The sequence below is a fragment of the Zootoca vivipara genome, chromosome Z2 (genome assembly GCF_965207765.1).
Source record: "Zootoca vivipara chromosome Z2, rZooViv2.hap1.1, whole genome shotgun sequence".
Classification (NCBI taxonomy): domain Eukaryota; kingdom Metazoa; phylum Chordata; class Lepidosauria; order Squamata; family Lacertidae; genus Zootoca; species Zootoca vivipara.
The window spans coordinates 48,759,143-48,784,135 of NC_142585.1; the positions used below are offsets into that span (position 1 = coordinate 48,759,143).

General features: G+C 46.1%; 1 protein-coding gene across 3 annotated transcripts; it reads right to left on the reverse strand.

The window, feature by feature from the left end:
• Positions 1–465: 465 nt before the first annotated feature.
• Positions 466–24,989, reverse strand: MRRF (mitochondrial ribosome recycling factor). Of its 3 annotated transcripts, XM_088665349.1 has the most exons (8): positions 24,857–24,948; positions 22,651–22,852; positions 22,007–22,117; positions 11,704–11,853; positions 9,006–9,124; positions 6,543–6,634; positions 1,830–1,989; positions 466–1,033 (listed from the first exon to the last, which is right to left on the reverse strand). In XM_088665349.1, the coding sequence occupies exons 4-8, from the start codon at positions 11,768–11,770 to the stop codon at positions 956–958; spliced, it is 516 nt and encodes a 171-aa protein (XP_088521475.1). In that variant the 5' UTR covers positions 11,771–11,853; positions 22,007–22,117; positions 22,651–22,852; positions 24,857–24,948; the 3' UTR covers positions 466–955. The 3 variants fall into 3 exon arrangements, with proteins under 3 accessions (XP_088521475.1, XP_034958368.2, XP_088521476.1); XM_035102477.3 differs by lacking the exon at positions 22,007–22,117 and having other exon boundaries at positions 24,857–24,989; XM_088665350.1 differs by lacking the exons at positions 22,007–22,117; positions 22,651–22,852 and having other exon boundaries at positions 24,857–24,927.
• Positions 24,990–24,993: the final 4 nt, after the last annotated feature.

Genomic DNA, 24,993 nt, shown 5'->3' on the forward strand with positions numbered 1-24,993 from the left:
ATCCTGAAGCCCTGGGGAGTGACTGCCCGTCAGTGTAAACAGTTCTGAGCTAGATGAAGCAGCGTTCCAACTCAGGATAGAATAGCTTCCTACAACCCTAACGCCCCCTTTGCAACAGAAAAGACACACGCTTTAAAGATCTGTGGTTTGCCAACATAGGTCTAACTTTGCAGCCATGAGGGCTAGGCAATCAAGAAACTGAAACTAGCAGCCTAACCAGGTCAAGTTGCTCACGCAGCCTCGTGCTTTACCATAAAGGGGTGTGTGTGGACTGCACCAGGACTGCACCATCTGGCAAACTGAGGCAGTAGGGGAGCTGCCACCAGGAACCATGGGACCCAGCTCAGCAGTTCAGGCTGCCCTGCCCCGAACGGCTATGCTATGGAAGTCTGCATGTAACCTTCCCTGCACTCTAACGTCAGCAAGGACAAAGAGCAGGGGAGGAGTCATCAGATCACACGGAGGAACTCCTGGGATGCTTTATTTAGCCTAATGTACAAGATTCCCAGCGAGATCGTGAAGATGCCTGGCCTCTGCTGCCTCCTTGCCTCCTCCCACTCTGACGAAGTTTGCAAGCAAGTGGAAATGGCCAGAGCAGTCATTGACAATCCAAAATGTGATTGCTCCCAGGGAAAAATAATCCCTTGATCAGGCACGCTCTCTCTCTCTCTTGCCAAGAAACACCACTCAATGTGGTTATGTCAACCAGGTTTTAGTGGGGCTGCAACCTTCTCCGTATTAATTTCATCAGCCCCAGTTGTCCTCGAAGTTGCCAACACAATTTTCCTGGCCAATGCCAGAGTCATAGGGAGGGCAGCGGGAATGATCGTATATCCAGCCTCGATCCAAAGAGCCTCGCACATGATGGAAGCCAAAATGCTGCACCCACACAGGTCCAGTGATGGGCAGAAAACTCCGCAGGGTGACAGGTGGCTTGAAATCTCCCATAAGCAGGCTAACCAAGCAGCTCTTTTGTCTTTGCTGCCAACAGCTTCTCCATTTCGGCTACTGTGTCTTCTGCCATTTGCTGGATCTGTAGCAGGTCGAGAGCAGAAAGGGGGGGGGGAAGAGTGTGTGAATGCAGGTAACTTTCTTAAAAAAAATAAAAACATTACAGACATCCAAGGAAGCTGAATGTTGGTAAGTTCAGGACAGATGAAAGTAAGGGCTCAGCTACACAGCTGCAAATAAAACGTTTTAACTGTGTTGTAAAGTGCATCACACAAATGGGACAGTAAATGATGACAGTGAGCTATGACAAATTCAATACACAGGTAGGTAGCCGTGTTGGTCTGGCATGGTCGAAACAAAATACAAAAAAAATCCTTCCAGTAGCACCTTAGAGACCAACTACGTTTGTCATTGGTATGAGCTTTCATGTGCATGCACACTTCTTCAGAAACAGATACAGTTGGTCTCTAAATTCAATAGTTTTTCAAAACTTTTTTTTTAAAAAGGATTTTCACAGCGTTTTTTTATATGTGTGTAGATCTCACCTAAGTGGGTTTTTTTTAATGCCGCACACAGTTAAACTATGGAACTCACTCCCACAGGAGCAGTGACGGCCAGCCACTTGGTGGGCTTGAAAAGAGGGTTAGACAAATTCACAGAGGAGAAGTTCTCACAGTGAGAAACAAGCAAGCAGGATTCAAGTGCAAAAGCAGCACTCTCTCCCCCTCCTGAGTTCTCCCTGACAGGCTGGCTTTTGATGTGGGAGCAGGTCCAGATGCGTTCCAAGGTTAAATTTAATAGTTAATAATAATAATAATAATAATAATAATAATAATAATAATATAGTATTAGAAAATGGCCCATCAACCGACTCGTACCTGTTTCTCTACCAACCGGATGGTATCCTCTGACACGGAGCTTTTGGCCTTCCTTGTCTGGCTGATGGCCTCGGTGCGAACTCTCCTCAGGGACTCCTTTGCTCTGTTTGTGAGCTGCTTTGCCACAGTGACCAAATTCTCTCTGTGTTCGCGGGTGACCCTAGTCCAACAGTAAGCAAAGGGTTGCCTTTGACCTCACCACTGGATTTCTGCAATGTATTCCATGTGCAGCTACCCTTGGGGCTTCCCCCGGAGGCTGCATCTGGTACAGAAGATGGCATTTGTTTATCAAATTACCATATCGCCTTTCATCTGAGGATCACAGGGTGGTTTGCAATATAAAAACACATTGACATAGTAATAAACAAAAACTGTAACACCTCCCCACCCACAGTTTTAAAGGCCAGATTGGTTAACTAACAAAAAGCCTGGAAGAGGAGGAATGTTTCTGCATGGCCCCAAAATATGTAACATCCCACAAGCGGGGAGCCACCACAGAAAAGGCCCTGTTCTTGTGTTGCCACCCTCCAGAAATTCTCATGCAGGAGGCACATGAAGGACCTCAGATGATAATCACAGGATCCAGGTTGGTCCATATGGGGAAATGCGGTGCTCGAGGTATCACAGTCCTTGCTTGCAGGATTTGCACTGGCTGACAATTTGCAATGTAACAGGCACCTGCTATGTGCACTTTCAAGTCCTCAGCTGGATCGAAGGGTCTTTACCATGAGTGTCCTCTTACATGTAGGGTTTTTGTCTTGTTTTGAATCTATTTGTTGGTTCTGTGTTTTAAATCCTTTCAACTATCTTATGTGTAAACTGCTGTGAGGTGGTGGTTTAGAAGGCAATTAATAAATTGCAACGATAAGATTAAGTGTAATATAAAAAGGAAATGTCAGGAAAACCTCTCTCAATAAATGTGTGGGCTAATTGCTACAAGGCAACTGGAGCAGGGGATTAGAAAGGTTTCTGAATGTGTAGGCAGATGCAAATTTGGTTGGCCCTGAAAATGGGGTGGGGGGAAAGCCTTGAGTGATAGGGAAAATCGTGCTTAGGAGATAAAATTTCATGGGAGAGGTGGAGACAAGAACGACAGGTGAGGAAGAGCAAGGGTACCTCGTGCGGCAGCTTTCACCAAGCTGACGCCCTCAAGATGTTCTGGGCAATTTCTATGCTTCCCTGCACTTTCTGGGGCTGTTGGAAGCTGTAGTCCCAATCACTTGGAGGGCACCGGCTGCCTTATTTTATTTATTTAAAGCATTAAATGTATACACCACAAGTTTGTTTTAACAGCAAACAAAAAAAACCCAGAGCAGCTTACAAGGAAAATAAGACAATAAAATTCTCAGTAAAAACTCTTTTAAGAAAGGTAAAACCAACAATGAACTAAAAACTTAAAAACATATGGCAGTATTCTACATGTCTGAGCAGGCAGGCACTGAAAGGAGCAAAGGCACCTGCCTGGTTTCAATAGGCAGGGAGTTCCACAGTTTGTGTGCCACAAGATATCAATTTCTTTTAACGACTTTGGGTGGGTGCTCAGCAAGTTCTCGAAAAAAAGCCCCAGTAACACCCTGCAATTGGGGACAGGAAATGGGGTAACAGAGGGAGAAGTGTGGCCTTGCGACAAAGGAGGAGATGGGAGAGCAACATTGAAACCTGCCTTCCTTCCTTTCTGCTCCTCCTGGGTCTCTTCCCTCCTCCTGTGTAATTCAAACCAGGGGATGATCTGGGAGTGTGTTAACAATCAGGCTGCTGTGCACCCAGTCGAAATCCTCAGCAATTAGGAGGATAATAGCAGCCTCCTTCAAGATTGCATGGGGGGGGGAGTTGGGGGGGGGGGAACCGGGCAGGGAGAAGAGAAAGGAAGAAGAGAGCAGGAGTCGCAGAAACCAGAACAGGATCTTCCTGGCCAAAGCAAAAATGCTGATGCTCAGCCATTCTCTGCCATGCGTGCTTGCATTTCAGGCTTATCTCTCCTGAAGTTGCCTGCATTCACCTGGGGTGTGGGGAGAGAGGCTGATGGGGCTCCAGCTCTCCTCACCCCCAACCTCAGGCCATGCTGGCTGGTGTTGAGAAGAGCTGGGAGACCAGGTCCCTCAGCCCTTGGCTATGTGCCTGTGGAATTGCTTCCCTGAAGGCCTTCGCTGCAGAGCCCAAACCCAAAAGCTGGATTTCATACCACGTGCTGCAGGGAAATGGAAGATTGAAGGCGAGTGGGGAGGTTGCTTTTATTAAGGGTTCTTTGGGGGCCTTGGCCTGCATCCTTGCTACTCAAGAGTCACCCTTGTAGTGGGAATTATACCATATGCTTTGATAGACAGCCTAAGAGATGTAAAAGAGAGTGTGAAGATAGGATATTGTTAAGATAGGCGACTTTGCTTACTCAGACCGCACGAAGAACGTGTCAATTACTCCTGTGCAGGAAAAAACTCAGCCCTGAGCTGACCTTCTCACCAAATCTGGCATACAGCTCTGATGACGCAGGCATGCTTTTTGCCCTGAGAAAGGGACATAATTTCTACGTATGTATAAAGCTAAGGCAAGGGGATTCCCCTATGTAAGCCTGTGTAATTAATTTGTAGGGGGTTTTGTGAGTCCCCTGGGGCCAAGTAGAGTTGCCTTAAACAATGGCATGGTTATTGTAGAAATTAATAAGATTAATGTACAGTGGTACCTCGGTTTATGAACACAATTGGTTCCGGAAGTCTGTTCATAAACTGAAGCGTTCATAAACTGAAGCGAACTTTCCCATTGAAAGTAATGGAAAGTGGATTAATCCGTTCCAGACGGGTCCGCGGTGTTCATAAACTGAAAATTCATAAACCGAGGTTCCACTGTACTCAAGTTAGCCACGGCCATCAACTACAATGGTTCTACGCAGAGTAGGACTAACACTGTATGATATGCTTAATCTAATACCCAACATTATCCTGTCTGGTCACCTTCTCCAAGGCCATCAAAGACTACCGTCTTGTTACTATCCATGGGAAATTTGGAGGCTGAAATTTGGACCAGAGCCAAGACCCCTCTTGCCCAGCAGTCAGTTTCCAAAGTGGCCGGCTCCAGCATGGCCCTCCTTTCCTATTTGCCCATAGATTCTTATTTTTGAGGTAGACTGTTCTACAAACATAGGTTCCACTAAGTCACTTCTTCATGTAGCATAGTTGAAACTGTGAAACTCCTCCCACAGGAGGCCGTGATGGCCACTGACCTAGATGACTTTAAATGAGGATTGGACAAATTAATGGAGGGTAAGACTAAGATGGCTCTGCTCTGCCTCCATGGCTGGAGAACTGTGCGAACAGGAGGCTGGGATAGGTGGGCCTGATCCGGCAAGGCTCTTCTGAGGTTCTTAGTTACTGTCTATCACCCATTAATCACCCATTAATCTATTGCCCATGAATCAAATCTAATCTTTTAAAAAGACTGCTTTTTGGACTCCGTAAGATTTAGTCTGTAAATAGCACACATTGCACTGTTCATTGTGCTATACTGTTGAACAGAACCTAAGTTAAATTACATTGATGACACCGAAATTATTAAGTGTGTTTCAGAGGGCTTCAGTCTGGAACTTCAGTCTGGAAGTTACTGCCAATCGCCATTCTTTGGTGCTGTTCTAGTTATGTTGTATGCAGCCCAGGGCTCCAATTTGGAAGGAATGGTGGTACAGAAACCAAATACAGTGGTACCTCTGGTTAAGAACTTAATTTGTTCCGGACAGGGCCGTCTTAAGCACCTCTGGCGCCCTGGTGCGACGGATCCCTCCGGCGGCCCCCCCGTTTCCCAGCGCGATGGGCGGGCAGGCGCAGCGCGACTGCGGAGGGCGCTGCTGTGTGACGGGCGGGTGGGCTCAGCGCACAGCACTACTGCCGAGGGTGCTGCTGTGCGGAAGAGCGGCCGGTGGGCGGGCGCCATGGCACCCTGCGCCACCCAGCCTGGCCGTAGGGCCAGCCCTGGTTCCGGAGGTCTGTTCTTAATCTGAGACTGTTCTTAACCTGAGACACCACTTTAGCTAATGGGGGCTCCTGCTGCCAGAGCACGCTGCCAGAGCACGATTTCTGTTCTCACCCTGAAGCAAAGTTCTTAACCCGAGGTACTATTTCTGGGTTAGCGGAGTCTGTAACCTGAAGCCTTTGTAACCTGAAGCGTTTGTAACCCGAGTTACCACTGTAAAAACATAAACAACCAGCTTTTATGGGCAAGTTTTGTGGTGAAACAAGGTGATGGGGTGGGTGGGTGGGTAGGAAGAGCGTCTCTCCATCAAAAAATTCCAAACCTCTTCACTGCTGGCATTGGTCAGTTCAGAAGCGATGCCAGCTCGGTGGGCGCCAGCTGTACAAAGAGCTGGAAAAGGACAGCTATGTGTCCTGGACACCAAGGCAAGAGGCGGGCTCCCTTGAGGAAGGGGATTCACAGAGACCACCTTGCCCAAAGGCATGCTGAAATCTGGAGCTGGCAGCAATCTCCTCGGCTGGGTGCCACTGCTGAGAAAGGCCTCTCTCCAACCGCTTGGGCTTCAGTGGTAGTGTGGGGAACCCAGAGAACCTCAACACAGAGGGAGGTTGACATGATAGAAAACATTCCTTCAGCTAACTCCATAAAAGAAACCCAGAGTGTAAAGATAGGGTTGCCCAGGAAAGCCAGCCAGCGCGATCGCATTCCCCCACTGGGGTCGCCAAATCAAGAGAGACGGCTGTTGTGGTTGCTTACATAGGAACAGGCACGCGAATGATCAGGCCATCTGCTTCCGGGTTCAGGTTCATTCCGCTCTCTCGGATCGCCTTGATAGCTGCAGCTGCGCTCTGCAAAAAACGAAAACAAAAAAAAGCACCCTGAGATAAAAAAGGCGGAGGGAATTAGCAAATAATTATTACCAAATGCCGGGGCTCTCCATCAATGGAAGCAATCCATCTTGACAGAACATGGAAACATTTAGTTCGCTTACCAGCAAAACCAGGAAGTTACAACAGCGCAAGCCCCTTTGATCAAAACTGGATTGCAAACGGCAGCCCCTCCCTCATCCCCAGTATTGAGGTATCAGTGAAGTGGGTATTGGGGGAGGGCAAGAGGGGGGGGGTCAGCAGCTAAGGAAGGGAGGAAGAAAACCAAAACCAAAAGTGGAAAACCAAAACTATTTTGATGGTTTGAGGCAATACAGATTTTTATTTTTTTAGGTTAATACCCAAGGGGATCCTGATGGAAGGAGACTCTGGACTTTGCAAGACATAGGCCAAAAGCAGATGAAAGATTCCAGGGTCTGACTCTGCGTGCCAAAGATCTTTGCGTGCAGCAGGAGCTTAGAGGCAAGAGTTAAATCATTTTAACTCGTTCCACATTGCAACCATAGGCAAGTGTGAAAATAACGGGGATTAGCACAAGGCCTGTTTTTCACAGCTGTGGATTTTCAGGCAGGATCTGAAAGCTGCCAGCCCCATCTGTAGCCAGAGCTGGGAGGGAGGCAGGCAGGGATGAGACAAGGCACACAGCCCCTTTGACAGGCAATGTTGAGGGGGTGGCTTTGGCGTTGGGGGGGGGGCTATTTTTTAAATACATGTACACACACAGGCAGTCTACATACTGAACTTCAAAATCTGTATTCTACACCCTGCATAATTTGTGCAAAAGGAAGAAAGCTGTCTAAAATATTATCCTCCCCCCCCACTAACTTTTTATTGTTTTCATTTATTTTTTACAAGCAACAGTCAATATTGAACAGTAATCCGCCACCAGGGCTGGGTAATATCTGGTTTTCAACATTGTGATATATTACTGGCTAAACATCATGATATACTGATAGATCCATTCTTATTTCAGACATCATGATCTATGTAGAGGTATGGTTTTTCCTGTATGGTGATTTTTGCATAGCAAACAAACAAACACACACGCACACACAGAGGATTTGTGATATATTGCCAGGTGAAAAATTATGAAACCTTTTTAACAATATGGACTTCAAACAGGTTTTGGATGATATACTGGTATTGATATATTGCCCAACCCTACCCACCACTAAAAGCACCAATCGTCTTATTTAATTACTTTGAACTTCTGAGCCATTTCAGTTTTTAAACAAAGATATAATTCCACAAGTTGCCAAAGGCCTGTGACTATTCTATTGATGTTGCAAATGTAATAAAATGATGCCAGGTTGATTGAAAAGCAGTGGGGTTTTTTTGTTTGTCTGTCTGTTCTACTCTCTCAGACATGGGTTGTCAGTTTGTTCATTCTCTTTTAAAAAAACAACCCACCTACCCTGCACAATTTATTCTGGTTTCATCAGGCAAGGGAAAAGCAAACATCCTGCAGAGCACTGAAGTCAAACCTGGCCGCTGGAAATCTTATTCACCCCATATAGCTCCAGAGTTTTTGCAGTAACCACCTAGACATATGAAGCTGCCTTATGCAGGGTCAAATCGTGGCTCCATCTAATCCAGGACCCTCTCCTCCAGTCTTTTTCCAGCTAGTCTTTGGACCACAACTCGCACCAGCCCCTGCCAGCATTACTCACTCTTGGAGGGAAAACAGATGAAAAGACAAAAGGGGAGATGGGAAGAAACAGGGTCCCTTCTGAATCCACAGCATGTTTTAGGGTCATGGAGGATGGGTGCCTTGACTCCTGCATTGCAGGGGTTGGACTAGATGAACCTTTGGGTTCCTTCGAACTCTACAATCCTATGGTTCTCTGACCCTAGGAAACAGGAAAGCTTACAAAACTACAGAGACGCTCCAGTGCTGACAAGGCAGTTCACCATGTTTTTCACTGTTGTCAAAGCACCAAAAGAAGGATCTGCCCACAAGGAGCTTACAACTCTAAATGTCAACAGTGTGGGAAAGGCAAGATGAACAATATCAACTGCAATGGCTGTTATACTTAAGCCTTCATTTCAGCTAAGGGTGAGAACATAGGAAGCTGCCTTATGCTGAATCAGGCCATGGGTCCATCTAGCTCAGTACTGTCTACACTGACTGGCAGCAATGGCTCTTCAGGGCTTCATGCAAGGAACTCTCCCAGTCCTATCTGGGCACACTGGCCCCTTGTGGGGTGTCCAGCTCCTGGGGTCACCTGGTGAATCCACGGCTGCCTTGGTTTGGTCTCCTTTCTGGCTCATGCAGTTCTTAATCGCTCCAAGAGCCAACCATGCAGAAGTCCACCCAGGGTTGTTCACGTACCTCTGGGAAGCTGCTCATGTTGACAAGGATGAGCTGCGGGGATTTCAGGGAGATCTGCCCCAGCTGGCTTAAGGGCAACTTCCCATCCTTAGTTGCAACAGTGATGTGGTCCAGAGCCCCTGGAACAAGAAGGACATTCACGTCAAAACCATGTCAGCATCTGGGTGCTGCTGGAAGCAAAGCCAGCATGGAAGCAGCCCAAACGCCATGCAGCTCCATGCTAGGGGTGGTTAACCTTTTCCATTGCAAGGGCCGTGCGATGTGAATGGGTGGGTGGAGAGACAGGCAAAAGGGAGCAGCACAATTATTTGACTCCTCCCTTTGAACATCAGGCTACATTCCCACCATGCGAAAGTCAGGGGGTTTGTACTCTTACACGTACATATACAGTACACACACCTCCACTCAGAGAAGCAAGAGGCATCATTACAGTTCTGCCTCCAGAGCTGGAGGTTCCCTAGACTAAGCTATCTAAAACCAAAGGCCAACAATGTTTCTATGGCCTTTTCAGTGTTTTGATGCATGGCTTTATGCTTTTGTTGCTGTAAACTGCCTTGATGATTTTTAAATGATAGAGCAGTATGCAAATATATTTATAAATAAACCAACAGTAGCAGAACAGTGTGAAGGCAGCAACCAAAGCAAAAAAAAAAAAGGCCCCCACCCCTGAACTGAGGAGGGGGTTGTTCTGATGGAGACACTGTTTGCTGACTAGCTACTTTTTCCACCCCACTGTCCGACTACCAGCTCCTTCTCATTTTATTCTATTTTTATATGCGAGGTAGGCTGTTGTTCTTCCCTACCTTGCTAAAAGAGACCAGAGGCTAAGTAACTAATTTACATGGATTTCAACGTTTTAACCAATTAACCACTCTAAAATGTTAAGTGGATCTAAGGGATGTGTACAACTCAAGTCTTTTCAGAGCAGCCCCACTGAAACGAATGGACATCGTAAAGCCATGCTGCTTGATGTCACTGGATCCTCACTGTGTATGACTGATGCTGGATAGAACCCCGCCTGCTGAATGACTGATTATTCACCTTTTATAAAGACAAATGGTCAGGCAACCGACAGCTCCTTTCAGTAGCAACAGCCCAACTTCTTTTTAGGCAGGGCCCCACACAGAATGACAACTCAATAATTGTGATTTCAGACACTTCCCTTCTGGCCCTTTGTTAATCTGCTCTTTAGATTCTTGCTCCAGAATGCTTCCAGCCAGGCAAACTTAAGTAAGTAAGGACCAGGTGTGTATATTTATACCGTAAATATGAAGTATTTTTTATTTACTTCATTTATATACCCCCCTTTTCCCCCCAAAGGGGCCTACATGGCGCTCCCCTCCTCATTTAACCCCCACAACACTGTGAGGTAAGCTATGCCGAGAGGCAGTGACCGGCACAAAGCCATAACCAGTGAGCTTCACAGCCAAGTGAGAGGATTTGAACCCTGGTCTCTTCCGGGTTTTAGTCTGACACACTAAACACTGCACCACCACTGGTTCTCTGGAAATGTTTAAATGGAAATGCTTGAACAGAAAAACCAAAACATTATACTGAGCAGGAAGAGCTACTGTTCAAGAGGATTCACGTTAACACAGCCAAAGCTGCAGGTGTGACTGCACAGTTGTGCCAGTTTCTGTGGCAGCTTGTCTAACTTTTTACAGTACAATGCTAATGTCTACTCAGAATCAATTCACCTTGTATTTAGTTTGGGGATTGGCAACCTAAGGCCCATGGGCCACAAGCGGCCCATGGGCCACAAGCGGCCCATGGGGGTCATTTAACCGGCCCATGGATCCCCGCCGCCTGCTCGGTTGGCTCCTGTGTGCTGCGCCAAACCAGTGCAGAGCAGAATGGGGACCGCCTTCCGTGACGCTGGCCGGCTTCCCATTGGCTGCAGGAAGCTCCTGCAGCCAATGGGAAGCTGCGCACGCCTCCTCCACACCAGAAGGAGCACCGGAAATAGCTTTTGCACATGCATGCGTGTGCGCACACTCTGGCCCACCGCAATGTCTGCAGGACCGTGAACCGGCCCAAGCCACAATAACTTTGCCAACCCTGATTTAGTGGGACATGCACTCATGCGAATGTGCACTGGACTGCACACTTTGCCTAAGTCTTGCGCTTGCACTCAACTGCTGTCACAATTTTTTTTTGTATAATTCAGCCAAGCTCTTCTTATGAAACAGCAACTCCATCAAATCAGTGAGGCAATGACTGCTCTCGTGGCCTGCAAACATTGATACTTACTAGTATAAGTTTGTAGGAAGGGGATCCCTACAGGGGATACACTACAGAAGAACCCCATTTTAAGCCAAAGGTGCCAGTCCATCAAGGTAAGTCTGGTCCTCCCCACATCTTGAGGGCAATTTCCAAGAGGCTAATTTAGTGGCAATTGCCCCTTTCCTGCCACGCTGGTAGCTGACAATTCTCCTCGCCATCACATCTGCAAATGGTTCACTTATATGCTTCTGACATCTCCCACTCTGCAATGACTGTCTGCAGGAAGCTATTAGCAGGAAGGGATGCTTCCTGGTCAAGCTCAGGGCAAGCAAAGCATTTTTTTGTTAAGAATTGCAAGGCAGCCATCAATTATTGTGTCTGGAGAAGAGCTCTGGAGATGTTGGGATGGCAATGTGGGGAAGCTGGGGGCTGCTGCTTCAGAGCAGGTGCTGCAAACTTGCAGGAGTTGACTTACCTGGCGAGGTGCGGATGCTCAAGTTTTTGCTGAATTCCTCCTGCAGAGTTTTGACCACAGAACGCATTTCCTCATTCACCTCATCCAAGCCAATGATCTCCTCAACAAGAGAAGTGTTGATGTTCACCCGTGTCTGGCCTTTCCCTTTAGCTGGAGAAGTACAAGCAATGCTGTTTATTTATTCAGAGCAGTGGTTCTCAAACTCTTTTCTCTGGGTCACACTTTCAGAATGAAAATTTGCTTGCACCACACTGAATTTTTTTATTGGTAAGAAATACATTGAAAAACAAAAAGAAACAACTCCTAGCAGTGCTTGATTTATAACATAGAACACAACTACTTTATAATATGATCGTGGGACATCCAAGAAGTATAAAACAATGCAGCTACATAAGAACATGAATCATTCCCAAAATATAAATGAGCCTCTTGCATATGTATCTTACGTGTGTATACAAACTCATTGTGAGGTGTAACTTCGGTTTTTCCAGGTACTGTAATCTCATTTATATTAGATAAAGACCAAACAAAATCTTGTCTCCTCATCAATACAAAGAAGCCCTTCTTTTTTCTGACTTTTCTTATTTGTCAGCATTGAAAATCTCTGTTCACAACAATATGTCGTGGAGATCTGTAGGAGAATAGCCAAGGGTCTTTAAGAGAGGCATGAATACTGTTTTTGGTTGTATTTACCCCAAAAAAATATTACTATGCTATACTATGCTAGAATGTTTAAATGTTTCTTTGATTGTCCTTGCGTTCACTTGCCATCGTCTCCTGCCACACCCTTTGAGAACCACTGATTTAGAGTACAGTGGAACCTCGGTTTATGAACACCTCGGTTTATGAATTTTCGGTTTATGAACACCGTGGACCCATCTGGAACGGATTAATTCATTTTCCATTACTTTCAATGGGAAAGTTCGCTTCAGTTTATGAACGCTTCAGTTTATGAACAGACTTCCGGAACCAATTACACCCATGCTTCAGTTTATGAACGCTTCAGTTTAAGTACTCCGCGGACCCGTCTGGAACGGATTAATCCACTTTCCATTACTTTCAATGGGAAAGTTCGCTTCAGTTTATGAACGCTTCAGTTTATGAACAGACTTCTGGAACCAATTGTGTTCATAAACCGAGGTACCACTGTATTTGCAACCAGTTCTTCAGCAAAAAAAAGCCCCAACGTGGCTTAAATGCCGCCACCAGTTAAAACAGTCCCTGCCCCCGCATTTTTACTCTCTAAAAAAGTTGAAAGGGATAGGGAAGTGGGTGGGAGGCAGGAATCTCAGGCACCATTTCTTATAAAGAGCAGCTGACAGGTGCCCTGTGGAGCTGGGCCTCCAGCAAAGCTGATGAAATGAACCTTCTGTTTCATAGAATCATAGAGTTGGAAGAGACCACAAGGGCCACCCAGTCCAACCCCCTGCCAAGCAGGAAACACCATCAAAGCATTCCTGACATATGGCTGCCAAGCCTCTGCTTAAAGACCTCCAAAGAAGGAGACTCCACCACACTCCTTGGGAGCAAATTCCACTGCCGAACAGCTCTTACTGTCAGGAAGTTCTTCCTAATGTTGAGGTGGAATCTTCTTTCTTGTAGTTTGAATCCATTGCTCCGTGTCCGCTTCTCTGGAGCAGCAGAAAACAACCTTTCTCCCTCCTCTATATGACATCCTTTTATACATTTGAACATGGCTATCATATCACCCCTTCACCTTCTCTTCTCCAGGCTAAACATACCCAGCTCCCTAAGCCGTTCCTCATAAGGCATAGTTTCCAGGCCTTTGACCATTTTGGTTGCCCTCCTCTGGACACGTTCCAGTTTGTCAGTATCCTTCTTGAACTGTGGTGCCCAGAACTGGACACAGTACTCCAGGTGAGGTCTGACCAGAGCAGAATACAGTGGTACTATTACTTCCCTTGATCTAGATGCTATACTCCTATTGATGCAGCCCAGAATTGCATTGGCTTTTTTAGCTGCTGCATCACACTGCTGACCCTTGTCAAGTTTGTGGTCTACCAAGACTCCTAGATCCTTTTCACATGTACTGCTCTCAAGCCAGGTGTCACCCATCCTGTATTTGTGCCTTTCATGTTTTTTGCCCAAGTGTAGTACCTTACATTTCTCCTTGTTAAAATTCATCTTGTTTGCTTTGGCCCAGTTCTCTAATCTCTTCAGGTCATTTTGAAGTGTGATCCTGTCCTCTGGGGTATTGGCCACCCCTCCCAATTTGGTGTCATCTGCAAACTTGCTCAGGATGCCCTCAAGCCCATCATCCAAGTCATTGATAAAGATGTTGAATAAGACTGGGCCCAAGACAGAACCCTGTGGCACCCTACTAGTCACTACTCTCCAGGATGAGAAGGAGCCATTGATGGGAACTTCTGGTCTGGTGCCATTGGAACCGGAGGGGAATTTTCGGGCTCCGAGGTTCCCGGCGCCTCAGAGAGGGGGTAGAGCCGCTTGAGCGAAGCGGCCACCCGGAGAACCCCCGAATTTGGCTTTTCGGGGACGTGGGTACCCAGCTGAGCTCCATTGAGCCCCGTTCGCCGCCCGACAACCCCCTTTTGGGGGGATGACGTGCGCAGGCAGAGCGGGACGGAGCCTTGGGTCAATTCGCTATCTCTGAGGCGTAAAGCTCCGTGCCAGCGACAATGCGCGCTAGATACCTCCAAAGAAAGAAAAATTGGTTATGCAAGTAAAGAAATTTTATTATTTGGAAGGAATTTGGACACTGGAGGGGAATTTAAAAGAAAACTGAGGTCGTTCCCCCCCCCACGAGATACCATCAAGCAATTGCCGAGCCTGCAGCTATAACGCTGGAACGGGACTCTGGACTTTGCTAAAAAGTAAGCTGAAAGCGGAGCCAAGGGGAGGTGAGTGACTTTTAGTTTGGATTTCCGTGATTTTTTGGATATAAATAAGAACAAGCCCTCCGGTAGCGGGGTGACAGAAGCCTGGATGTACCGGCCAGCCAAAGGAGGATTTTCTCTCTGACACAACAGCCTATGCACCATATTGTAACTTGAGAAGACAAAGGACGGAGATAGACAAAATAATCGACATGATGTGTGAGAAGGGGATACAAAGCGTGTGGGAAAAACTGCAAGAGGTGATGTCGGGAGTTAAAGAATATACAAGACTTATAAAGTTATGCAAGGACAACCTACACCAACCTCTCCTCGTTGATAACACTGAGACACAGACTGAAACTTTAGAAAATAAGAACTTTAATTTTTCAAGACAAGAAGACCGTGAGGAGCTACAGACCGCGAACGAAGTGCAACTGGTGGGAGAGGCTGCACAGGACATGAGTTACAACAATGGAACTGTATTGTATAGAGGTTCCCAGGAAGTGCTTCTCTCAGTGAGAGAGGGAGAGCAGGTTCCTGGAAAAAACAATCAAGCTGTGTCAAAGACCAAAGAGGTGGCCTGGGTTCGAACCTCCTTAGTGAGAGAGGGGAGGCAAGAACCAGGCGAAGAACATGTTAACTGGGAGGCTAAGAAAAAGGACTGGGGTTGGCAGAGGGGTTGGTGGAGCGAAGAAGCTGGGCTGAAGTGGGTGAGAGATGGAGTGGGTTGAGAGGTATTGTAATAAAGGGATCGATTAAATGGTTTGGATTTGGACTGTACACATGAGCTGATTGGGATATCCAGGGGAAAGTCATCCGGTGGAGGAGGGGTGTCATTAGGTTTTAAAATCGTAAATTGAGGTGAAAGAATATTAGATTGTATAAGTTAGAATATTTTTAGTGAAAATCAAGAGGCTAAAGGGTATAATTAGAGGTTTAATTAAATTTGTTATGTGGTTTAAAGAATTTATATAAGGTATTAATTTAAGGATTAGCAGATAAGTGATATGTTAGACTGTTAAATTGTATAAGTTAGAATACTTTTTTATGAATAATTGGAGATGTTTAGAATTTGTATAACTAGAAAATTGCCAAATAGGGGTTATAAATAAGGCTCGGGAAGGGAGGAGCAGGGAAGTCAATGTTATGATAATGTGATGAATATTAGATTGACTTTTTGTTTTTTCCTTTTTGCTCGCTTTTTTCTTTATTTTTTCTGTTTCCTTTTTTTCCCCTTTTTGCTTTTTTGCCTTTTTCTTTTTCCTTTTTGATGTTGGATTATATGATATTATGATGTAAGATGATGATATGAATGGAAATTTTAAGTTGAAAAGGACAATAAATATAATTTTTTTTAAAAAGAGAAGGAGCCATTGATGAGCACCCTTTGGGTTCGGTCAGTCAGCCAGTTACAAATCCACTGAATGGTAGCATTGTCTAGCCTGCATTTTACCAGCTTCTTTACAAGAATATAATGGGGCACCTTGTCAAAGGCCTTACTGAAATCAAGATAGGCTACATCCACAGCATTCCCTTCATCTACCAGGCTTGTAATTCTGTCAAAAAATGAGATCAGATTAGTCTGACATGACTTATTTTTCAGAAACCCATGCTGACTTTTAGTGATCACAGAGTTTCTTTCTAGGTGCTCACAAACTGTTTGCTTAATGATCTGCTCTAGAATCTTTCCTGGTATTGATGTCAGGCTGACTGGGCGGTAATTGTTTGGGTCCTCTCTTTCCCCCCTTTTTTAAAATAGGGACAACATTTGCCCTCCTCCAGTCTGCTGGAACTTCGCCTGTTCTCCAGGAATTTTCAAAGATTATTGCCAGTGGTTCTGAAATCACCTCTGTCAGTTCTTTTAATACTCTTGGATGTAGTTCATCTGGCCCTGGAGACTTGAATACATCTAAACTAGCCAAGTATTCTTGTACTACCTCCTTACTTATTCTGGACTGTGTTTCCCCTGCTGCTCCATATTCTTCAGGTCTGCTCCATATTCTTCAGGTCGGGCATTGTTTTCTTTTTTGGAGAAGACTGAGGCAAAGAAGGCATTGAGGAGTTCTGCCCTTTCTCTGTCCCCTGTTTGCATTTCACCATCTTCTCCTCTAAGTCACCCCACTGTTTCCTTGTTCTTCCTTTTGCTACGGACATACCCATAAAAGCCCCTTTTGTTGCTTTTAACCTCTCTGGCAAGCCTGAGTTCATTCTGTGCTTTAGCTTTTCTGACTTTGTCTCTACATGTGCTGGCTATTTGTTTGAATTCCTCTCTGGTGATTTCCCCCTTTTTCCATTTTTTTGTACATATCCCTTTTAAATCTTAACTCAGTTAAAATTTCTTTAGAAAGCCACCCTGGCTTCTTTAGGCATCTTCCATGTTTCCGTCTCATTGGTATTGCCTGAAGTTGTGCTTTTAATATCTCCCTTTTAACAAACTCCCAACCATCATAAACTCCCTTCCCTTTTAGTATTTCTGTCCATGGGATCTCACCCAGCGTTTCCCTAAGTTTTCTGAAGTCGGCTTTCTTAAAGTCTAGGATTTAAGTCTTACTATGCTTGGTTGCTCCTTACCGCTGAACAATAAACTCCAGAAGAGCATGATCACTCCCACCTAATGATCTTGCCACTTCTACCCCACTAACCAGGTCATCACTATTGGTTAGGACCAGATCTAAAATGGCTGATCCTCTTGTTGCTTCTCCCACTTTCTGGACAATGAAATTGTCTGCAAGGCCAGTGAGGAATCTGTTCGACCTTATGCTCTTGGCTGAGTTTGACATCCAACAAATATCAGGATAGTTGAAATCCCCCATTACTACTATCTCACCTCCTTTTGAATGCTTGGCCATCTGTTCCAGGAAGGCATCATCTGTGTCCTCAGTTTGGCTTGGGGATCTATAGTAAACTCCCACAATGAGATCACTGTTATTTTTCTCTCCCTTAATTTTGACCCAGATACTCTCAATTTGGCTTTGAAGTTTTAAATACTGGATCTCTTCACAGGTATACACATCCCTGACATATAACGCTACTCCTCCTCATTTCCTGTTTGGTCTATTTCTCTGAAATAGATTGTATCCCTCTATTACTACATTAGAAATATTAGTGCCTTAGAAAGCACTGCTAATAACAAGGCCAGTGGAAGTGATGATATTCCAGCTGAACTATTTAAAATTTTAAAAGATGATGCTGTTAAGGTGCTACACCCAATATGCCAGCAAGTTTGGAAAACTCAGCAATGGCCAGAGGATTGGAGAAGATCAGTCTACATCCCAATTCCAAAGAAGGGCAGTGCCAAAGAATGCTCCAACTACCGCACAATTGCGCTCATTTCACACGCTAGCAAGGTTATGCTTAAAATTCTACAAGGCAGGCTTAGGCAGTATGTGGACCGAGAACTCCCAGAAGTGCAAGCTGGATTTCGAAAGGGCAGAGGAACCAGAGACCAAATAGCAAACATGCGCTGGATTATGGAGAAAGCTAGAGAGTTCCAGAAAAACGTCTACTTCTGCTTCATTGACTATGCAAAAGCCTTTGACTGTGTCGACCACAGCAAACTATGGCAAGTTCTTAAAGAAATGGGAGTGCCTGATCACCTCATCTGTCTCCTGAGAAATCTCTATGTGGGACAAGAAGCTACAGTTAGAACTGGATATGGAACAACTGAGTGGTTCAAAATTGGGAAAGGAGTACGACAAGGTTGTATATTGTCTCCCTGCTTATTTAACTTATATGCAGAATTCATCATGCGAAAGGCTGGACTAGATGAATCCCAAGCCGGAATTAAGATTGCCGGAAGAAATATCAACAACCTCAGATATGCAGATGACACAACCTTGATGGCAGAAAGCGAGGAGGAATTAAAGAACCTTTTAATGAGGGTGAAAGAGGAGAGCGCAAAATATGGTCTGAAGCTCAACATCAAAAAAACCAAGATCATGGCCACTGGTCCCATCACCTCCTGGCAAATAGAAGGGGAAGAAATGGAGGCAGTGAGAGATTTTACTTTCTTGGGCTCCTTGATCACTGCAGATGGTGACAGCAGTCACGAAATTAAAAGACGCCTGCTTCTTGGGAGAAAAGCAATGACAAACCTAGACAGCATCTTAAAAAGCAGAGACATCACCTTGCCGACAAAGGTCCGTATAGTTAAAGCTATGGTTTTCCCAGTAGTGATGTATGGAAGTGAGAGCTGGACCATAAAGAAGGCTGATCGCCGAAGAATTGATGCTTTTGAATTATGGTGCTGGAGGAGACTCTTGAGAGTCCCATGGACTGCAAGAAGATCAAACCTATCCATTCTTAAGGAAATCAGCCCTGAGTGCTCCCTGGAAGGACAGATCGTGAAGCTCAGGCTCCAATACTTTGGCCACCTCATGAGAAGAGAAGAATCCTTGGAAAAGACCCTGATGTTGGGAAAGATTGAGGGCACTAGGAGAAGGGGACGACAGAGGACAAGATGGTTGGACAGTGTTCTCGAAGCTACGAACATGAGTTTGACCAAATTGCGGGAGGCAGTGCAAGACAGGAGTGCCTGGCGTGCTATGGTCCATGGGGTCACGAAGAGTCGGACACGACTAAACGACTAAACAACAACAACAATTACTACATTCCAGTCATGAGACTCATCCCACCAGGTTTCAGTGATGCCTATTATGTCGTATTTAGTTTGCTGTACCAAGAGCTCAAGTTCATTTTGTTTATTTCCCATGCTCTGTGCATTAGTATACAGACATTGAAGACCATTTATCATTCCCCCATGTCTCTTATTTAAGGATATTTTCCTCCCACCACTAGGTCTGCGTGCTGTTTGCTCCATTTGGACCTTGACATTTGGATGATTATCTTCAGCACAGACTTCTACCTTCAGGACCACTGTTCCCTCCCCCACATAAGTCAGTTTAGAGCCCTCCTGATGAGGTTTTTAGGTTTCATGGCAAAAACATTCCTCCCAACCTTTGTGAGGTGCAGCCCATCACTTGCCAGAAGTCCATCTTCAATAAAATGCAGACTGTGATCTAAGAATCCAAACCTGTTTGCACCATTTGTGAAGCCAGTTGTTCACTTCTCCTATTTTTCCCTCTCTCCCTGGGCCATGTCGTTCAACTGGGAGGACAGATGAAAAGACAATTTGTGCATTTAATTGCTTCAACTTCCTGCCCAGAGCCTCATAATCACTTTTGATCTTCTGGAGGCTATGGCTTACAGTGTCATTGGTTCCCACATGGACCAAAAGGAAGGGGTATTTGTCAGTGGGTTTTATGATTCCTTGCAGCCGTTCTGTTACATCTTTGATATTGGCCCCGGGGAGGCAGCACACCTCTCGAGACATCTTGTCAGGCCCACAGATCACTGCTTCTGTACCCCTCAGTAGGGAATCCCCTATCACCACTACACGCCTCTTCATAGGCTTGGTCAGAATTCTTCCATGTGCTGTCTCTTCCAAGGTTACCTGCATATTCCCGGAGGACTGACTTTGCTGCTCGTCTTCATATTCCTGATCAACTGTGATGAGGGAGACATCTTCAAATGGAGTCTGTTCCTTGTCTTCCGTGTTAAAGGGGAACACTTCAAATCAATTGTGTAGTTCTAAACAAGCAGAGCGATCCCTGGGCCTTCTGCTTCTGTGAGTCACGTTCCTCCATACATCTGGCTCCTGTGTTGGGGAACTGACCTCCTCCTCAGGGATGTCCCCTGTCTCCTCCTTGGTGCAGACAGTGCGCTCTGCTGCATCCAAGGAAGGCTCCAGCTCTTTAATTCCCTGGAGCATAGAGACATGGGCCTGAAGCTGCTGGACCTTGCCTTCCAGTAGGGCAACCTTGTCTTCTAGTAGGGCAACTAACTTGCAATTGTTACAGGTGTAGCTGCCAACATCCTTTGGCAAGAACACAAACATTGCACAGGAATTGCAGGTGACTACGGTTGTTCCCTCTCCCTCCATCTTGAAAAGTTTGAAGTCAGGGGGGAATGAAGAGGAGGCCTAGGTCCCGCCCAATGAATGTGTGACACTTGCTACCCCAAAATCTAAAAGATGGGTCAAACTGACGGCGCGCGCCGCTGCCTTCCAAACAATGACTAGCTCCGCCCACAGCTAGTCAACTGACTCACCAGAAGCCCCGCCCCTCACTTCCAAGGTCACCTACAGGTCACCAGCCAGAAACAAACACACACAAAATAATCCAAGAGGCAGAAGCCTCAGTCGCTGCACTCCAAACACTGACAGATGTTTCCCATGTGTCCCGCTGAAACAACCTGACAGAACAGCCAGAGGAGGACACTTGAGGCAGAGGAGGCAGCCCTGGTTAGCCCTACTACTACGCGAAAACAGTTTTCTAATGGGAGCACCAGCAAGAGCATAGCTGTGTTTTTATACAGCTCCTATTTGTTTCATTGATGCCTGTGCAAACAAACATTCCTGATGGGTGGCAAACCCTCGGTTGCACAGAATTCTCCATGAGAAAAGATTGTGCTTAAAGCAAGGGTGGGGTTCCTGTGTCTACTGGAGCACCAGTTCCCATAATCTGTGCCCACTGGCTGTGCTGGCTGGGGTGCTAGGAGTGGCACCTAGACAGCCACAGACTCACCACCTCTGGTTCACAAAATACAAGAACTGCCTCGTGAGCTCAGACCAAGGGACCCCCTAGCTCAGCTTCCTAACACCGACCAGGCTCTCGCTTGCAAAGTAAGAAAGTTGACATACCAAACCCTTGCTTTTTCCTGTAAGACCAATGGCAGTCGTTAACAGTTGTCAACAGCTAGCAGTCAGTCATTCACCCTTTTCCACCTCCCTTCTGAGTAATACCCCTCCCCACCCTCTCACTATATATAAGCGTCTGGTGACTTCTGTTTCAGTGTATCTGAAGAAGTGTGCATGCAAACTCATACCAATGACAAACTTCAACAAAATATAAAAAAAATTCCTTCCAGCAGCACCTTAGACCAACAAAGGTGCTGCTGGAATGATTTTTTTTTACTTTGTTTATACCAATCCTTAAATAGTCATGGTACCATTTCAATCAGCTGTTAAGATTCTTTGTTACCCTCTCTTCGTTCTCTAAGGGCATGGCTTCCTCAATTTATAAAGCTCTAATAACACCAGAATATGGCAGTCTATTATACACAAAAATGCCATGGGAAATGGACCTAGAAGTGCAAATTCCAGTGAAAATTGGATGGCTGTTGAAATCAGTTTCTGCAAAAATCAGGGAATCCTCATTAAAACTTCTGCATACGTGACACTACAGTGATGTGACTATCCTGAATATCTAAGGAAGTCAGTCAAGGATGCATAGTCAAAGGTACATATTTCCATATGTGGTGGTGTAGTGATATCATCAAACCTTTCTGGAGTGCTGTCTTCAAAGAAATAAGCTTGATATATAACAAAACAGTTGAAATGTCTCCTGCACTAGCACTACTTGGGCTTACAATCCAACCCTAATGATTACCTCTTAGCCTTTCTTTGACAGCTGTCTATATGGAGGTAGTCAGATGTTGGAAAACTGGCATTGGGCTTATCATCGATTCTTGGTATACCAGAGTATGGTCAACAGCATTGGCTGATAAATAACAAAGGGAAAACACATTGTTCAGACTGTGGCAGGAATCCACCCAACACTCTTGGGAAAATGTGGGGTGATCTCTTGGAGTAATCAAATTAAACTTTATTACACAGCATGACAAAAGCCTGTAATTTTGTCAGGACATTATTTGTTGTTTACTGTTGTAACGATTGTTTTCTCAAAAGGTCTGTTCTTTACCATAAAAGATGAATAAAAACATTATTTACCTGTCTGTCTATACATTTTTTACAAATTGCACGTGTTTTTCCATGAACATGTCCATATTATAACATATTTGTTTTTTTAATATGTTTTAAGTCCCTTGGAAAGTTATCTGCAAAAAAGTGACAGGTCTAATAAAAAATAACAATAACTGATCAATCGATAACACAACTGCTTCAATCTTGCCACAACTCCCATTGAATAGTGAGTACTGGGACCTCCCACCCACTCTCAAGGCACCAGGATTGGGTGATCAGTAGAAAATGCATAATTGGGGAAAGTTCAGGTCCACAGACTCCCTTTCTCACCTTTGGCTTTCTTGGTAGCGAGGTGCCTGGCCTGCACCATCTGAGGGTGGGCCCCGTTATCCAGGCAGCCATGCAGCAAAAGGCCCCTCAGAGGGGCCTGCAGGGATGGCCTTGCAGCCCCCAAAGTGGAGTAACGCAGTAGGGAAGGCAACTGCCAGAGGCATCTCAGAGGCCCAGCCATGATGTCCTGTTGAAAGGTGCCCTGGAAAGAACCATTAATTCTTACCACAAGGTGATTTAGAAAGGCAAGTAAATAATAGGTGAGGTGGGTTTTCATTCAGTTATATTGTTGTTTAATGAGTGCGCTGGGCTGGTTGCTTTTCTGTGCTAGATATTTCAGAGTTGTTGGGTGTTTAAAATTGTGTTTTTTCTGCTGCCATTGTACAGATGCCCCAAGATGAACAACTAGGGACCAATCTGTGGGAGGAACAAGACATAAATAGCCTTAACCCCATCTTCCACTGCGACCTATCACCTTCCTACAGCTATAGCTCTCCTACCCACGATCCCTTCCAATAGCGTACGATGGGGGGGGGCACAGGGATGGTTGCTCCGGGCACAAAATTGCAAGGAGCAGAAAATTTCAACACCTGGTGCTGCCCCAGTACAGCTGCATGCTTCCGTCACTGGGCTCCATTGAAAACGGCTTCTCCATGTGAACCAGGAAGTGACCTCTCCGGTCAATGAAATGACTGCAATCTTCTGGGTGATGTAGACACAGTGAAGCAGTTGAATGTGCATGCGTACTCTGCCTGCTTCCCTTCCACCAACCCCAACTCTGCATGGCTACAGGGGCTGGCAATCCACGCTACGCCACTTGCCTCCCTCCCCAAACTCCTCGCATATTATGCAGACAACAAAAGTCCACCAACAAAATCTACCACAACTACTTATCCCAGAAGGCATCTGACAGAATTGGGAACAGCGTTACTAAAGTCCACAGAAGCCACCTGGCCACTGTCACACTAGAGCACACCTGCTCCCTGCCATGTCTCACACCCAGAGGGTGAGCCTTCTGGCGGTTACAGACTCTCACTCTGAAGTTTTCTGGAGACATTTTCATATGAAACAGTTCCCACGCACTTTAGGCACTACCCACTCACTATCCAAGCTCCTGCAGAATTGGGGTTGAGGTGAATAGAATGGCTCAGCTGCGCTTGGGCTGGACAGGGATAGCTTGCTCACTGGGGCAAGATGGTTTCAGCATAATACGCTTGGCCCAACTGCACTGGGTGCCAATTAGTCTCCAGGCCCAATTCAAAGTGCTGGTTTTAGTCTATAAAGCCTTAAATAGCTCAGGACTGCAATACCTCAAGGACCACCTCTCTCCATATAAATGGACCCAGACCCTGCAATCATAATCTGAGGCCCTTCTTCGTGTGATCCCTCCATGAGAGGTCCAGAGGGTGGAAACACGAGAACAGGCCTTCTCTGCAGTGGCTCCCCATTTGTGGAATGCTCTCCTCAGGGAGACTCACCTGGCACCTTCATTATACACCTTTAGGTGCCAGGCGAAGAAGACGTTGCTCGGCAACCAGGCCTTGGACTGATTAACATTCCACATCCTTTTAAATGTGTCTGCGTGTGAGAGAGGGGATTATTGGTTTGGTTTGTTCTTGTACTTGTTTTTATTATGTACTTTCTAGTTTTATTTTGTACTCTAAGGTATCTTTATACTGTGAACCACCCTGAGATCTTCGACCTGATGGGCAGTATGCTAATTTAATAAATAACAACAACAACAACAACAATAATAATAGGAGGGAACAGTGCCCTTGCGGCTCCAAAAGGGGCAAAGTCCTTTGGAGTCACCCCTTCTGTGGTGATCGTGGCAGTGATAGGCTTTTATGACCCTGACGTAGCCAGGAGCTATGAGTCAGCCAAGGGTCCCAATCCCAAGGTCCCACCTCCATGGGAGAACCCCAACCCCGGCACTCCTAAGCCCCGCCTCCCCAAACAAGACCCGCCCACCAGCCCCGCCCTCCTCTTTAGATGGAAGCACCAGCGCTTGTAAGCCCCGCCCCCAGCCACATGCCACGCCCTCTCACACACCGCAAACAGAAGCCCCGCCCCCTTCCTTAGTCAGCCTGCGGGGTCAGCCAAGGCCTGCCCCTTCCCGCAGGCCCCGCCCGCCGCCGGAGCCGTCCCCGCTTTCGGCGCATTCCCTTCGGACCGCTTCCCTTTCCCAAGCCTGCGCTTCGCTCACCCGCGAGGCTCCTTGTCGGAGGTGTGGAGGGAAGTGAGCGACAACGCCGGCGCGGGTCGATGACGTTGCGCCCTCCCCGCCCGCTCTTCCGCGCGCCGATGACGTCGACGGAGCGTCGTGACGTTCCTCGGCGCGGA